The following is a 17375-nucleotide window of genomic DNA, read 5'->3' as shown; positions in this document are numbered from 1 at the left end:
CGGGGCGGGGGCGGGGGCGGCGGTCGGGTCCGGGTCCGGGTCCGGGTCCGGGTCCGGGTCTGGGTCCGGGTCCGGGTCCGGGTCTGGGTCTGGGTCCGGGTCCGAGTCCGAGTCCGGGTCCGGTTAAAGCTGCGAGCCGTGGGCAGAGCCGCCGCTGCAGGGTCTGCGTGGGGTCGGGAACGGGCCGCCGGTGTTGGTGCCGTGGACGGGGAACACGGATGTGGGGAGCGCAGGGCTGGAGGGAGAGTGTGTCCAGTTCGTACGAGAGAGACGTGGAGCCCCTGGAGGGGGTCCAGAGGAGGGCAACAGACATGATCAGGGGGACTGGAGTATCTCTCGAGGAAAGGCTGAGAGATTTGGGCCTGTTTGGCTTTACAAAGAGACGACTGAGAGGGGACCTCTTTAATGTCTATAAATATCTGAAGGGAGGGTGTCAAGAGGATGAAGCCAGGCTCTGCTCGGTGGTGCCAAGCAATAGGACAAGAGGCAGTGGACAGAAACTGATGCGCGGGAAGTTCCACCTGAATATAAAGAAGAACTTCTTTACTCTGCGGGTGACCAGGCACTGGAACAGATTGCCCAGGGAAGTTGTGGAGTCTCCTTTACTGGAGATATTCCAGAACTGTCTGGACACGATCCTGTGCCATGTGCTCTGGGATGACCCAGCCTGAGCAGGGAGGTTGGGCCAGATGAGCTGCTGTGGTCCCTTGCAACTCACCGATTCTGTGAGAGCTGAGGTGGGCTTATGGACCCCCTGGGGGGTGTGCCCAAATCCGCTGTGATTGCACAAGGCAGGGGGAGGGAGGCAGAAAAAATAAAAAGGTGTCGTGGATGAAATACGTTTGGTTTATAAGAGAAGATGGAGCAAGAGATAAAACTGTAAACAGAAGAACTTTACTGAGGGGAGAGGGGATGACTAGCAATGATTTTGAGACTCGATGATAGATAAGGAGTATTGAAACATGAGTGTGATGGCAACGGCCAGGAGCCTTCAGGACAAAATCCTTCAAGTTTTAAAGATACTGAAACCAGTAGATATGGAGACACACGAGTCTCAACTGCTACAAAAGCTCTCAGTATTAGGCTGTGGTTAAAGAACCCAAAGCAGTACTTAAACATACAAAAAGGGAGACCATGCCAGAAAGAAACATCTCTTCCTTGGACCCCTCCTAGATACCACCTCTTGGAACCTGGCAGTCCTCTGCTGCTTACATCTGCAGCTCTTAAGAGCTTCTGACACAGCTTATATCACCATCTGGTTGTCTGCATGTGCACTTCTGGTCCTGCTTTTGCCGCAGAAGTGATATCCAAAAAAAGAAGGATCTTTCCTTGATAAATGTGCTGTTCATCAAATGTGATTTTCAATTCCAAACAGTAGAAGAATGATATACAAAAATGGCCATAAAAACAATCCGAAGTTTGAAAGTAAGCCTTAAAATGGAAGGGTTAGAAATTTCAGTCTTGGCTTAAAATTTCAGTCTTTTCTGACTGTCATGGAGAAGACCGAAAGTTGATTTTATTCAGTGTAGGCTCCTAGATGTGAAAAGGAGGTGTGGGAGGACCAAGGATTACATTTCACAGAGAAGCTTCAATTGGTGTTATGCTGAAATTAATCTGGATCTTGAATTAAGGTGGAGTTTCCAATTACTGAGGCAATTTAAATATTGTTAAAGTTGACCAGCAAGAGTGATGAATCTTCTGTTACTTAGACTTGCTGAAAGGAGCTTTCTAGAAAAGCTTTAATCCCATTCTAGGGTGAGATCCTGCAGATCATCTATTCAAGTGAGAGCAGACCCCAGCTGCCTGCCTGTGAGTCTGGGATGTCTCCAGTCTAGCCTCTTAACACCAACAGTGACCTACATAGAGGCCGTTTATTTGGGACTGCTAAATGGAAGTGGAATGCTCTATTGTCTGAAGCGGCACTGAACACATTCTCCCCTTTGGAGTAACCAACCCTTAGTGGATCAAGGCCCAGGCAGTCACAGATAATGCATTTCCAGGATTTGAGACAGGCACTAGATGGTGCTGTGCTGAAAGAGAAGCATCGGGGGTTGTATCTACAGGAAAAATCATCCCAACCTCTGCAAGGTGAAAAACCACTACCTCCCTCTTCTTTCCTCCCAGACCGTGTAGGCCTCTTCCTGCAGTAACAGCTGCGTGCCTTTTTCCTTAAGGAGGGAATCAATAGATGCTGGTTTCCCTGAATCTTACACAAACTGTCATAAGGAGTGTAGAGAAAAAGAGTGCAACCTGATCTATACATATGAAATACAGATTACCTTGATGACATTGAAATGGAAAAGATTGAATATTATTAAATGCTTTTTTTTTTTTAGTGAAAACAGGCCCTGAGGGAACCTTGGTCATCAGCAACTGCCTGCCCTGGCTGTTTCTCTCTGGCCAGTTGCAGGCCCATCCGAGCATGGCTCCTTCCCATCTTGAGCTGGATGAATGCAAGCCAGCTTGGATCCAAAAGTCGGGACTGTGTCGATAGCAAAATACTGTGCTGCAGGCCAACAGGCCTGGCAGGATTTATAATGCTAGAAGATGGGTCAGAGCAAGTCCAGATCTGTTTAGAAAAGGCTTTTACACTGTGAAATCTCCCTTGGCCCAGTTCTGACGAGCACAAGTGGTAGGTGTATTCTCAAACAGTACAAGCAGGTGCTGTGATACAGCGAAAGGTGTGAGGAAGCAAACCCCTTTCCAAGGCATGCTTTAGGCACCTTTGTAATGCCTGTAACAGAACAAAGATTCATTTTAAATAATCAGAGACTGGGGAGTTAAAATACTGCATTTACATTTTTTGTTTCCTTAAAGGGCGAGATGTATTATCCGATATGTTGGCAGGTGCATTTATTAATGTACATTTTGTTTTCTGTGGGGGACATAATGTTCATGAGAACCTGTCTGTGTATCATAGAATGGTTTGTGCTGGAAGGGACCGTGTGCAGGGATGTCATCCACTAGATCAGATTGCCCAGGACCCCATCCAACCTGGCCTCCAACACTTACAGGGATGAGGCTTCCACAGCTTCAGTGTATCTTCAGGCTTGAAATGTTTTAATGACTGTGTATTCGCAGCACAGGTAGGATCCAATCACATTATTAACTGCTGACTTGCAGATAATTTCCATGTAAATTAAACTCAAAAAAATAGTAGTTGTAAGTGGTTTAGGTCTAGTATTCCAGTGTCCTGGTATACTACAGTGCTTTACATGTTTAAAAGTTCTTTTCCATGATAAATGTAAGCATTTCAGTTCCCTGCACTGCAAACCTTGACTGTCTCCAAATGAGTGCCCAGAAAAAGAGGAACAGAAACCAGATGCTTGAACACAAGTCGGGTGCACAGGGTCTTCCCAGCACCATGCAGGGCTGGGCGGGGCCCGAATAGATACTACCGTGGCTGCCCATGCAGGAGGGATCCAGGATATGGCACAGCCCTGGCACGCCCAACCTGAAAGCCACTGCTACACTTGATCCCTATCTCACAGCTGCTGCAAACTAAAACACAGCATCAATAAGGTGAGACTGCTAATAACAGATGATATAGAAAATGGCAGGGTAAAGAATGCATAGCAACCCAGGAGGTGTTTAAAGTAACATACACAGTATCCCCCATTTCCGTGTTACCTCTTCCATTTCAGTGGTTTTCAAACTTTTTGCAGTTTGGGGGCACATGTGGGGGAAGGAACAAGAACAAAACTATTTGCATTTTTTATGTTTGTAACTAATACATTAAAAAAAAAAAAATCCCAGTAGTGTTCACCAGCTCAGAGGAAAGCTCAGCACCTGCTGCCCCACCTCTCCCTTACCAATTCCCAAATTGCTTCTGGCTACAGCCTCAGTGACTACTGTAGCTAAATCCCACCTATGGGAGGGGCCCTACCCTTTTATTACCATGGTGTTTTGCTAGTTAGTTCCTCTTACCATTTCTTATTGCCTAGGACAAATATGGCGGCTTGAAGAGGGAATGAAAAAGCAGATTTTGGCATTTTACCGATGTTAATGAACTTGTAAAAAAAGTATGAAAAAAAGGTAGAGGCAAATCAACAAAAAACCAGTCATATAGGAATCTAGACTTCTTGATTTGTCAAGGAGCATGTAAAACTATAGCGTCACCGGTATGAAGGAAGCTGGGCTGATTTATGCCAGCTCCTCACAGCTTACATGGTCACGTGTCTTGACGACTTTCTGGTGCTGTATTAGATGACTATAAGCAAAATGTCCCCCTGCTGTAAGAGGAATCATTAGTGACAAGAGTAAAAGCAAAATAATGTGGCAAGAGTCGGATTAAGTGGAGCTGTAGTGAACATGGCAGCACAGATTGCTTTTTTCTGGATGGTAAAGCTGATGCTTCCTGAAAGTTTTGTAACAGATATTTTTTGCCTGAAATATCTGTTTGCACAGTTGAGATTGTAAGCATTACTTTTCCTAGCAGTAGAAACCTTTGGCTGAATTTCTTATTTGAAGACATATTTCTTATTGCTGTAGACAGGCACCTTGCTTACAGTAAACAAGTGCCAACATCAGTGTACCCGAACACACAAACTGTAATTTGCACGTCTAGACTTTATTATTAAAGCATTTTAGCTGCAATTTATCCCAGACACACTAGTCAATGTAATTTTACACTTCATTATGTCTGCTGCTGCTTTCCCAAGCAAAATCAGCATTTAAAAAGAACTGCAGAACTTCAGCATTGCTAAAAAACTACAGAAGTGACAGTAGGTGCCAATCTGTAGAGCAAAATAATTTTTCCACAATCCTATCTTCTTCCCACTAGTCATTATCTATTCATAATGAAGTTTATGCTATTTTTCAGATTAATGAAATATGAAATTACAAGACATTGCTTTTTTTATTAATAAAATTACTCAAGCAAGGGTTGTTGACCCTGTAGAGGTAGCCAGTTACACCTAAAGGAAAGCAGAAAAGCAATCCACAATCTAATCTGGGTCTGGAGATACCACAGGCCTTCCCTCCTGCTCCAAATTTCCTATTGTAATGTATGTATTTAAGTAAGATATGTTTAATCATTATACTTTATTATTTCCCTTCTCAGTATGTGACAGTAGATTAAAGCAGGTCATAATTATTCCTTGTATTGCTTGACAAGCTCACGACGTGACTGGTTATATGGAAGGTTGTCTTTAGTGTGCTCCAGCCACAGCTTTGAAATTGCTGACACTTCTGATACAGCAATCTCAGCATAGAGGAACTTCCTGAAATTACCACATCAACTGCTTCTATTTATCTATACTTCCCGGCCCTGTGACCTTCAAAGGACATACAATCATTCATGTCCTTACTGCTCTATTGTTCTGCAGGTCTTGGCAGATTACCCAGGGAGATTTAGGGACAGGAGCTTCATGGGATGAACAGGCTGTTCTAAAAAAACCCAAACAAACCTAACCCCAAAAACCCCCACCAACAAAAACCACCTTGTCTTTTGAGCAATGTTCCCTCCCCCAAATAAGTGGGATTTCTGAAGCTTCAAACTGGCATCATGAAGGATGAAGCAATGACAAGGCCAGCTTAGAGTGGTGGTTGAATAATAAATATAAATTAGGCTACTAATTTTAAAATTAGGCAGGCCAGGAGAATAAGGGAATGAAATAATTAAATTTAATGTGGTATTTACTTATTGATGTAGAATACTAAAAAAAACCCCAAAACATTTCAGAGTCTCCCAGGTGTTACAGTGTAAATGCACCTTGTACCAGGAAGCTGCTGCAATGTCTGAACGCTTAGAAAGATGTTTAAGCTGAAGTCAGGAGAAAACACCATGCCAGTCGTTTTCAAAAGGGTCTTTCCATAAATTACTTTATTTCTCATTAAATGAGCACAGAGTCATTACCATATTAATAACAGATATGTTTATTATTACATATCCATCAGTGCGGCTTTCAATACCACTTGAAACATGCAAATCGTCCTAAGGACGAATCAGTTTTCCAGTGCTTCTTATTTAATACATAACTGCAAAGCCATTATAAATTACTGAGGAGGTATTTGGTTAAGAAATAAAATAAAATAAAACCATACTGCCCATACCATGAATGTATTCCTGCTACAAAGCAAGAGTCTGACAGCATTTACTGAAATTCCTGAATTATCCAGAGTTTTGCGTCATATGCTTTTTTTTTGCATTGCCTACACATCTCTTGGCTTATGAACCAGAATCAGTCTTTCTTTGTAAGAGGAATTCTCATTCAAAGATTGTACTTAATTTAGAAAATGCATCTAGCATCTACAAATACTTCAACCAATTAAAATTCAGTAAAAACTACTGATATGCAACAGTTTTTTAGAGGTTTCTTTAGTTTTAGGTTTCTACATTTATTGACATGGCAATAATACAATTATCTCAAATCAAGGCACTAAAAGAACAATGTAAAACCAAGTAAAAGTGTTCTAAGAATAATTTACAGTTCAAACAGTGCATATATTTCTTAAATGTTTGTTAACTTAATGTACGTTATCATTTAAAATTGTAAGGCAATACATTATACAGTTAGAGAAATGATGTACCCCAAAATATGCTTCCAAACTCCGTGGTTCTTTTTGCTGTTAGTTTCTAATGCCTCTAACAATAAAATAATTCAGTATGGCTTGGCAAAAATGCATAGATTAAAGGCAATTACTTGTTTCCCCCCTTTACAAACCTGCTGCATCAGTATTTTGTAAAGCATAATGCAAAATATTTAACACTTTGATCCATTCCATAGTGGGTGGTTAGCATTAAGGCTGTAAAGAACTCTGCAGTGAAGGCACTGAAGTTCAAGTGATAAGGCTTCATTTTAAGCTAGTTCTGCAGTCTTCAAGAGCACAACTTAGAGTCTTGAAAGCAATTGCAGTCCTTCTCATGGAGAAACCTTCCTCTTCTACTCGGTTTCATATGCTCATCTTGACATAAATATCCCCTTCACAGGGTTAACAGTCCTTTTCTTTCACTGGTATGAAGAAAGTTGGCTGCATTTCATTGTGATTGACAGGCTTTTTTTAAAAATCCAAAAAGGCAGCACCTCTTTTTTTTTTTTATACACCTAGCTAAGCTTTATTTGCTTTAACTTGCATTACATAGTAATAATTAATCTAATCTACCTTGAGGCAAACCCGCAATTAAACACCCTCAGCGTGCTTTTGTGCCAAAGCAAGGAGGAGACAGTAATAGCAATCTTAACCCTGAAGCCTGTGATAGTTATGTTGAAAGGAACAACAGCCTGTCTGCACTGCTCTGTGTGGTTAAAAAAAGCCCTGTTTCTCTGACTGCATCCCATGAGATTCCATTACGCACTGTACATGTGGTTAGCTGGAACAAAGAAGAAAACAGACAATTAATAACAAATATAAAAATTAGCTTCATAACATCAGTGCATGTTTGCCAAGAGCTTCATGAAGAAAATACTTCATGTTAACGGAGTATTTTTTTCAACTGACATGGAACAATACTAGGATCGCACCTATATGATCTTCCACAAACTGTTCTTAATTTCAAACAACATTAAATGAACACAGAGATCAGACAGATGATAATAATATTACTGCAGCTTTCCAAGTGATGAACAGTAAACAATTATGGGTGTATTCATGGCAAATGCTAGGTGACCCTCTTTCACTTGCAGGACAAGAAAAGGCTCTCTAGGCTAAGAGCACGCGCATGCAGCTGCCAGAGTTCATCTGATGCACAGGAATTTTGGTTGCTTGGTTGGTTGTTTTCTTTTTTAAACATGCATTAACTTGACCAGGTGCCCAAGTCCAAATAGATCAAAAGAAAACACCTCAACTGTGCTGATACAAGGTGAATAAATCAGCATACTATGAACTATGAAGTGTAGTTTCCAATCTTGAAGCAGTGCTGCAAATGCCAGCGAGTTCATCAAGAAGTTCTGATTCATATTTATTAGTGGTAAGTTATTAAAATCAGGAATAGAACTTAAGATGAACTTTTATATGTGAAGCTTCTTTCAATGGCTCTGAGACACCTCTCCATTAAGTCAAGGAAGTGCTGTCTACCAACAGCAAAGAAAGGTGGGTCAGACCCCGAAAGAAATGGACTGAAATGTCTTCAAGCATGTGTTAATGTCTGTATCGTTCGACAAAATAGGTAATGCCTGCTTACATGGTAGGACTCCATCACCGAGGGCAAGTTCTGCTATACTGCCTGACAAGAGAACAATTTTCAGATACTTAACATGTGTATCCCATACAAATCATCAGTGCTTCTCCTACTCCCCTGCCTAAGAGGTGAGGAGAACTGCAGGGTGCAGTGTCTTGAGTTCAGAAAAGCAGATCTAACAGTTTGCTGCCTCCTGAAAGGAAAAGAGCCTGCTGTTGCTGCTGTTTCCTCACTTTATCACCTTCCTGACCCTCCTATTTACCAGCCCTCAGCTTTGGCAATCACTGCACTTCTTCTTAGCACACTGATCCACTCACTAGCTCAGCAAAGTAAGTCTACACATTTTTGACAGTCAGGAAACTGAATTGTGGACCTTCATGGAAAGGTCCAAAATGGATCATTTCAAGCACTTCCCCAGGATCCACTGACAGAAAAGCAGGGAAGGAAGACACAGAGGGGAAATGCTCTGTCAGATTAGCTCAGCTACCATGCAATCACGGTAAGTGTTCAGTACATAAGATCCATTGCAAATTTATTTAATAATCTAAATTTAAACATCTGGTACATCAGAAGTGAATTTTCCTAAAATAAATCCAATAAATCCAATGCCTCTTCGTTCTAAACACATGGGGTGAAATATGCAATGGTATGAGGACACAGGCTGGGCATACTCCATCACAGCAGCACTTATCTACTTCATAGATACAACTAACAACAAATTTGTCTGAGAAAGCCACAAAAATGTCCACAGTAGAATAGCCTAATGCTTCTTTGTTCAGTATAACTCTGAATCATTTCATTAGTTGCTCACACTGCCCTGCAGGTGCCACACAAGCCCCATTACATCCCAGTCAACCCAGTGGCAGCTGTCTGATGGGGACATGCCACAAGCAGCTCCTCAAGCATCAGCAAGGTGCAGGGGCTCCCCACCTGCCCCCTGCACACATCTCCATGCAGCACAACAGGCCGGGAGCACGCACATACCCAGCACCCTTGCTGGTCAAGTGGTGTGCCTCTCTAAATGGCTTAATCTCAATATGATTCTTCCCCCATACTCAGTGCCTACAATATGCAGCATTAAAACAGAGCTTCCTGTAATTAATTGTTTTTTCTAAGAAGCTCTGCCAGTATTTGACATCATTAAGAAGCAAAATTCTAGGGTCAAATATCAGTTATGTCATCATACTCACTGACGGATTTGGGGTCAGTCTAAAAGAGTGATATAAATGTTTTCTGTCTGATCCACATCCGTGGGATCTGTCTGTTAGATAAATCCAAGCAGTCAAAGAGATAAGATACCATGCAGGTATTAACTTCTGAATTGACAGAAAACCTCACAGCTTTATTTCTTCCCAAGAACTTGGAAGATCTCCCTGGGTGATGGGGAAGGGTGGCAACACAGGCAATACACTGGGGTAGATGCAGAAAATGCAAGACTGAAGTATTCTGAACAGCTGATCTGACCTGATACTTCACTAGTGCAAGACTTCACCCTTCCTCCTTTCATTCTTGAGACTCTTCCACAAACCACTGCAACTTCCGAATCCAACAGAAAACCACATGCTTTTCTTCTGTGGAGTGAGGGTTGGGGTTTTTTTTGTTGTTATGCTTTGGGTTTTTTGGCTTTCCTTTAGTCAAAACATTCCTGGATTAATTTTCTGCTGAAAAATAGATCAGTTGACTCTGGTAATCCGTGAACCATGAACTGACAAAGGATAAAGCTCAGGAATGTGCAGCCGTCCTCCTTCTGGTGCTGGTGAGTTATTAGATCTTTAGGATCCTCATTGGATCTTTAGGATTTTAAAACCAGAGCTTTAATGATGGTGTTTCTCATTTCTTAAAAAAGTTCCATTCACTACTTGTGTATTTCTATGATTCTGTAACACTGTCACAGGACAAACAGGATTGTTAACAGAAATGGTCTGGATAACCGATCTCCCCAAACTGAGCCTTTCCTTTAAGAGCTACTACAAATTTTCAAATATGCAAATCCGTTCATTCTATAATAGATTAGCTGCAAAGCTGTCCTTGCTAAAGGAAACTCCAAGACAGCATTTCTATTAAGAGAGAGTGGAAAAGAATTGATTTAAGAAAATGGATTTTCTTCCATTTAAGAGTATGAATTAAAGCTGGTTATTACAGCTACCAGAGGACCTTGTAAGGGTAAATGGAAAGGAAACTATACCCAGAATATAACTCAAAGAGTCTATTGGAAAAGAAAGTCTTCAACTCTAAATACCTAATTGTGAAATAAAGAAATATGCACTTTCTTTACCAAGGCAAGGCTTGACAAGGCGGAGAAAAGAATCTGTATACTCAAAAACAGAGGATGATTTCTAAAACGTACAATTAGGATCTTCCAAGTATTGTTTTAGATTATTCCAGTTAATACACCTTAAAGATGCAAGTAAATAACATATTAAAAATAATTCTTTCCAACCCCTCTGGCTGGTTGGTTGGTTGATTTGGGGGGAATTAGTCTTAAAGGATCTGGTTAAAGCCTCTGGAAGGGTCTAACACTTTTCAGTAAATCTTGGAAAATTGAGGACTGAAGGAAAAAATAAGTTTGGAAATACCACAAAGCTTTATAAAACTTTCTGGAAGTTGAGAGAAATGGACACTTTGTAGACAAGATAAATAGTTTAACAAGATTCTGTTGCACAAGTACACACAACGTAAGTACATAACAAACATGACTGAAACCCCCAGGAATTAACAATTACTAATTTATCTTTTTTTGGTACAATACGGAAGATGCCACTATTCAGTGAGGAAACTCTGATTTTACCATCATTCTTAGCTCAGGTTTATCACTATGTGCTTTTCCACTGCCCTAACCCTTATTTTTAACAGATTTTTACAGAGAAGACCATAGGTAAAGCTGCCCACTTCCCAGGAAATCTCCCCATCAGAAGTGTTTATGTGTTTCAGAACTTTGGCTTGATTAAGTGCCAGTGTTGAAAAATGTAAAATTACATCATGGTTCTGTTGTGTTCCTACCAGTTGAACTGTAACTTGTGAACTGAGACTTTGTTCAGCGTTTGTGAATATGACTTCTCCCCCAAAGGCTCTGGCACAGCTACATGTTCTTAACACAACATGCTGCTCACAGATTTCTTTTTATGTTGGTCTCCTCATGCTGTTGCATTGATTATCATCTCTAATACCAAACTGCCTGCAACATTCCTGATTTTTATATTGACAGCTTTGTATTTGAGGCCTAAAGTAATTTTCTTGAATGAAATTATCTTGAGGACCTTCACTGAATATATTACTATCTCAAAACTATGATCCCTGGGAATCAAGGCCACATTAGATGGCGCTGATCTAGTGGAAGGTGTCCTTCCCCATGGCAAGGGGACTGGAACTAGGTGATCTTTAAAAGGTCCCTTCCAACCCAAACCACTCTATGATTCTGTGACCGCTTATGTTTTAGGACATAAGTCTTAGGGACAAGAAAATCAGCACCCTTTGTATCTTTCCGTTTCCAAAGTTTTCAGTAAAATCAGGGATACTATTTCAGACACTACAGACTGTTTTTAATGGGTCTTGAGGCAAATAAAGCTGAGAATAGACAGCAAAATTTAAATGTAAATCTGGTAGTAAATTATACTGACTGGAAATACCATATAAAATATGGTCCTCTGCAGGAGGATGTTTCATGATACACCCAATGTCTCTTTACATGCAAAAGTTCAGGGTTTTTTTGTGCAAGGAATGTTTGGTAGCCCTGCCAATCTAGGAAGACTTTCCCTACTGAGACACTAGTTTCCATTTACACTGTCAATTCAATCAGTTAGCTGGGGAGAAAGGGACACACATACTGTAGGAGGAAGGTAAGGCAGGTTGAAATCAGCTTACAGTAACCTAACATTAAGAAAACATATTTTACATCTTGCCCCAGCTAATGCACAGGGTCACAAACAGCTTACAAAAACAACTGCTGGAATAGAAGACAGGGAATGAGTAAGCAGGGAGAAAGAATGGAACCAATACCTAAGCAGCCTTCCAACAAAAGAAACGTCCTAACAACAGACTGAGAATCTGTAAGTTTTTCACTTCACCTCCATCTGCAGAAGACTTTTAGTTTACATCAATCCATGGATGAGATGACTACATGGATACTCCTTGCAGTTAAATGCCGTTGCTGACATATTTGCTGAGTCTTGCCTTTAAAAAGGACAAAATGCAACCAGCTCCCTTGCATGTATTGGCAGGCCAGGTACCAACTCTACGCTACCTTTCCAAATGCAAAGAACCGACAAATTTACCGTGATAGCAAGAGAATTCTGTCTGCTCCTTCCTTTGGGATTGGAGCAGAGATTTAGATCAGCAGTTCAACAGTCGTAACTGTGGAATTATTTCATAACTCCGCATTAAATAGGATTTATACACAGACACTTTTTTAATCAAAAAGATACTTAGTTCTTGTAGTTTATTTCTCACCTGGTTTTCCCAGAAGTATTTTTAACAACTTTTCGGAATGACTGATTTGCTGAGGATCTTGTAGACATAGTTCTAGGAGAAGCACGAACAAAAGTAGATGGTGGTGTCTTAGGGATCTTCTTTACTAAATGAGTCACCCACTTCTTCTGTTCATCTTGACAGGATGCCAATAATAGCATATCTCTTGCTGAAGTTACATCGTAACTCACTGTAAAAGGAGGAAAATGATTCAGTGAAAATCAGGACTTGTTATCAAAATCAGAATTATGACATACTAACTGTGCCACTGGAAAGAACAAATATCCATACTTGTATTGGATTTATTTATATATTTTTGAAAGATAACAAACAGCAGGGGAGATTATGAATATAACGTTCTTCAATATTTGTCACTCTGCATTAAGATTCTTGAGTCTACCATTAATATTCAAGAAATGAGAAAACTTACACCAATTGCAGTCTTAATAAGCTGAAAAGTTGTATGGATGCCTTATGGCCAAGTTTCAGAGTACGTACCCTGAATGCTCCACTTCACAGGAGCACGGAGAAGAAACCTTTACTCCAATCTGTGAGGTGGCTGAAGAACCACTCTGCAAGATCTTAGTAGAGTTTGGTGATGCAGCCACTGCAACTGTCCCTAAAGTGGGCCAGGTATAAGTACAGAGAGAATGATTTGGGAACCAGGGAGCTGCCCAGTACTTGGGCACAAACCTTCAGGGAACCTTTTGCTCTCAGGGCTCTCAGCAGAGCCCCATCAGTTACACCATGAAAGGCTACAGAGGACTGCCACAGCTGCCTGTTCATAAGCAGTGTAACAGCCTATTGTTTTAATCTTCCACATTTAAAACGATAAAACTCTAATTTTAGGTTTAGTTTTAAACTAAAGTGCTTTTATTTGCCTCCAATAGTTTAACAGGTGTGGCTAAACCGTGAAGAGAATACAGAACAGAAAAAACATGAGTATACCCTTGCATGGTGCAATTAATTCCTCCTTTTTATCCAAGTGGTCTCTGTGGCACTTCACATGGCATCTTCGACATTCTAGGGCAGCAGGGGGTTTGAAGACATGCCAAAGAGGTTTGGCACAGGCCTCACAGTTGGCTGGAAAGTGGTATAATGTGGGAATAAATTCATGGCCCTTGTGATTTAGAAAATTTGTCTTCTCTGCCGGCTGTACTGGTTCTACCTCCAAATCCTTCCTGCATTCCCCCTCATTAGCATAGAGAATCTGAAAAAGAATGCTGCTGTGTTATTGTTAAAGCACTATGTACTTTTATACCCTTTTAAAAGAAGCTGCCAAACTTCCAAGAGAATTAAACAGACATGAGAATAAACTTCTTTTTACCTGGAATATTTTAGGAATTTCTTCAGTTTCAGCTCTATATACATCTCCTTGAGTTACAGGCCGGACATGAAACAGCTTACTAAATTAGAAGAAACATAAATCAGAGAATGCTAAAAGGCTACATATGTTTTAAAACAGTTATCAAACTGCTTTGAAGTTCTTGGAAATTTTGCTTATGCAAGCAATACAACCTACTTCAAGGCTGCAATATGATTGTAGGAATTAATTCATAAACCATATAGATCTTGTCTACCCAAGTAAGATCAAAATATTCTGTAGCATGGAAAGAGGGTTACCTTACAACGAGCTCAAGATCCATCATGGCAAATTTGCACGTGAAAAAGGCTTTCAAATTCCTCCTCGGAACACTAGGAAGCCTAACATTATTGCTAGAATAGCCTAGTGATAAACCTGTATGGAAGTAACCATAGAATACTACTAACTAGTTTTTTTACTAAATTGTTATGAGTTGATAAACAATCAATGCTAAAACATCACAAAAGGAAATCTGGGGCACCAGCTGTCAAAAATGCTATTAAAATTGGAACAGACATCATCTTATACTCAGTCAAGTCCATCTATCCCAACATCCTGTTTTCAACAGTAGCCGTAACAGATGTTTATGAAAAGAGAATAAGAGAAAATAACTCTTTTCCTGGTTATAGGCAATTGGCAGCTTAAGCACTTCCTGAGTTTGAGATTCCTTCCAGACCACTGTATTTGCTAGTCACTTACAGACCTATTCATGAATTCTAAAACCTTTTTTCAATTACTACTCTATAAGGTCCTATAATGTCCATCAGCTGTTCAAACATCACAGTCATGTATCAGTGATGGGCTTCAGTGATATTTGACACAATTTTCCTCATGTACAACAAATGTAAAGGGATCACAATTAATTTATTTTATCACTTTAAACAGAAACCATCTGGAAAAGTTAGAAATGCTTTGAACTAGATGAGCAATGATACTTTCTCTTTTCTCTAACTTTTAGCAATAGCAGAACAAAGAGAAAGCAGTATCTTCTGTTAACAGCATGCTGAAATACAGATAGACATTTTCCAACCAGTTTGGGAAATTAAAAATTATTTATGGAATTTTGATTTCAAGCTTTTAGATTTGTTATCAGTTATCTCACACACAAGGCTCTTTTCCCAATTTGCATCCAAAACTACCAGTAACTTTACTTACTCTATATCTAGTACCATAGACGGATTAGACTGGTCCTTGTCTTTTTCATCATTGTAGAACAGTATCTTTTTACTGCTCACCACAACATACTGTGGAAAGAAAGGATAAAGAGAAGTTAAAATTGCATTTTAAAAAGCAACATTTATCCTAATGTTCTCCTACACACACATGTAAAGCCTGAGTAAAGGAAAGATTTTAAACTAATATCAAGACATATTTAAATATTCATGCAGGCAGATACACTACTGACAGCTGGGCAATGCTACAGCTGCAGCGACTGTGTATTTTCACTGAAGCACCATAAAATGCTTGTCACGATTCTGGAAGTCCATCTGCACACAAACTCACAAATATCAATTGCTATTGGCATGTTACCATGAAAATTATGTATCACAGAGTGATACAGTGCAAAATCTATCACTTGATGGTAAAGTCGTAAACAACTTCTGCAGTTCTACAGACCTGCACCAAACTACTGGTAGTTTAGAAGAGATTCTCACAGCGCCAGCTAACTATTTCCTACACTTTCAATTTAATGAACTGGTGAAATAAAGAGACAAAATGAATCAGCAGAAACAGAGGTCTGGTATACATTCCAAATCTAGGAATGACAGCTGAAACTGTCCACAAGCATAAGCTCGGTGACAGCAGTGGCAGTGGCAGTTCCCTCCCCTGCAGTTTCAAATGTTTTAGAAACAACTAAATGGTATGAGGTACTAAAGAGGACTAAAAAGAGGCAAACTGACTGCTCTGTCTATATTGAACTCCATATATAATATGATCCAGAAGCAGGGGAAAGGACAGAAAACCATGAGAGTGAATACACCAACAGTTCATCTTGAATTCCAGTTACTGGTAGGTAACTGAATGAGTTTCTGCACAACAAAGATAATGACAATTTAAATTAATAGTGTTTACTCCTTCTACAAGAGGAGGTTTCAACCTCCTCATTACACAGGACTTTAAGCTGACCTCAAAACCTGAATATGAAAGTTACCTTAACAAATTTATAGAATAGCATTTTAGAAATGTGTTGCGCGAGCTGTGTGCTACAGCTGTAAATCTCAATTACTGAAATGCATCTTAAAAAACCACAGAGGGTGTTTTGGCCCCAGCTTAAAGAGCTTTTAGCCCTTTAGTCACAATTCTTTAATGGAAAGCCTGATCAACTTGAGTAGGTACTAAGTTGTAATAGTGTGAGCCTCTAGTGATTTTTCCCACTGAAGAAAAAGACTGCTTCAATTCCTTTATCTACTTCAACAGAAAGCTAATGCTTTTTTTGTTTTTGAAGTGTGCATTTCTGCCTTTCACAGACAAGACCAAGGCCTTAAGATGACAACTATCACAGATGCAAATTCTGACTGCAAGGGAATTCAGTTATCACACTATATTCAATTCTTGGTTAAAGAACAATTTAACCTCACAAAAGAAAAGTTATGTATAACAGCCTTGATATCCTGTTGTGAATATATATAAAAAAATCTTCTGACAGTAGTTCTGTTCTACAGTGGTTTTGGAAGGATATTTTATCACCTCCACTCGGGATAAAATGAAGCTCCAGATAAAAGCATGACTAACACATTTTAGCGTTAGCTTGAGGTATAACTCAAGTGTTTATTCTCAAATAAGTTTTCCACACTCACCCTTTTCTAACTTAAGCTAAATGACTCAGAGGGCACGGGGCAAAAACATCAGTGCTACTGATATTTGAGTCAGAAATGCAGCAGCTCAAGTTGTAACAACTCCGGCATCAACCCAATTGCAGTGCTAATGCAATTTTGCTTTCCATTTAAGTTGATCTGGGCATGCTTATATTTGAGGCTGCATACCTCCCACCAAGCCCAAAACTGAAATTGCAGGAGAATTTGGAACAGAAGCACCTTAGAAGGCTGACTCCACACCAGCTTGTTTCAGCTGCAGTACAGTTCAGCCAACAGGACACACATGTAAATCAGCATGGCTCCTCGCTGCTGTGTGTCACTGATTTGAGCCTCAGCTAGTTTAAGGAATCTTATCAGTATGACTCATGACAGAAGCATCCATCTGTAGCTCAAATTCCTTCAAAGTGTAAGTATTACTCGAAATAGGAAAGTATGAATGGAGTAACTGCATAAAATATCTTGAGGGAAGTAAATATGCCTACACTGGCCATGCCCAAAGAAGCTCAGATACAGTCTTTCACTGGAGAAGCTGCATTTATCAAGAGTTTTAACATTTCAATCATCAGAGGATGCAAGAATAATCTCTACTTCTAAAAAACAACCATAAAAGGCT

General features: G+C 40.1%; 1 protein-coding gene across 6 annotated transcripts in view; it reads right to left on the bottom strand.

Moving 5' to 3' along the window:
- Positions 1-5807: 5807 nt before the first annotated feature.
- ROCK1 (Rho associated coiled-coil containing protein kinase 1) overlaps positions 5808-17375 on the bottom strand; it is an 86369-nt gene continuing 74801 nt past the window's right edge. For 2 of the 6 annotated variants that reach the window (XM_064655581.1, XM_064655600.1), the window contains 6 exons: positions 15102-15190; positions 13911-13989; positions 13532-13793; positions 12566-12773; positions 8123-8164; positions 5808-7312 (listed from right to left, as the gene is read on the bottom strand). In XM_064655581.1, coding sequence (XP_064511651.1) covers positions 8137-8164; positions 12566-12773; positions 13532-13793; positions 13911-13989; positions 15102-15190 — 666 coding nt within the window. In that variant the 3' untranslated portion in view covers positions 5808-7312; positions 8123-8136. Of the gene's footprint in view, positions 7313-8122; positions 8165-12565; positions 12774-13531; positions 13794-13910; positions 13990-15101; positions 15191-17375 lie in introns of those variants that run through there. The other 4 variants (XR_010430750.1, XR_010430751.1, XM_064655590.1 and 1 more) reach the window with 3 other exon arrangements.

The sequence above is a fragment of the Pseudopipra pipra genome, chromosome 1, assembly GCF_036250125.1.
Source record: "Pseudopipra pipra isolate bDixPip1 chromosome 1, bDixPip1.hap1, whole genome shotgun sequence".
Taxonomy (NCBI): Eukaryota; Metazoa; Chordata; class Aves; order Passeriformes; family Pipridae; genus Pseudopipra; species Pseudopipra pipra.
This window is presented reverse-complemented; position numbering and strand designations above follow the sequence as displayed.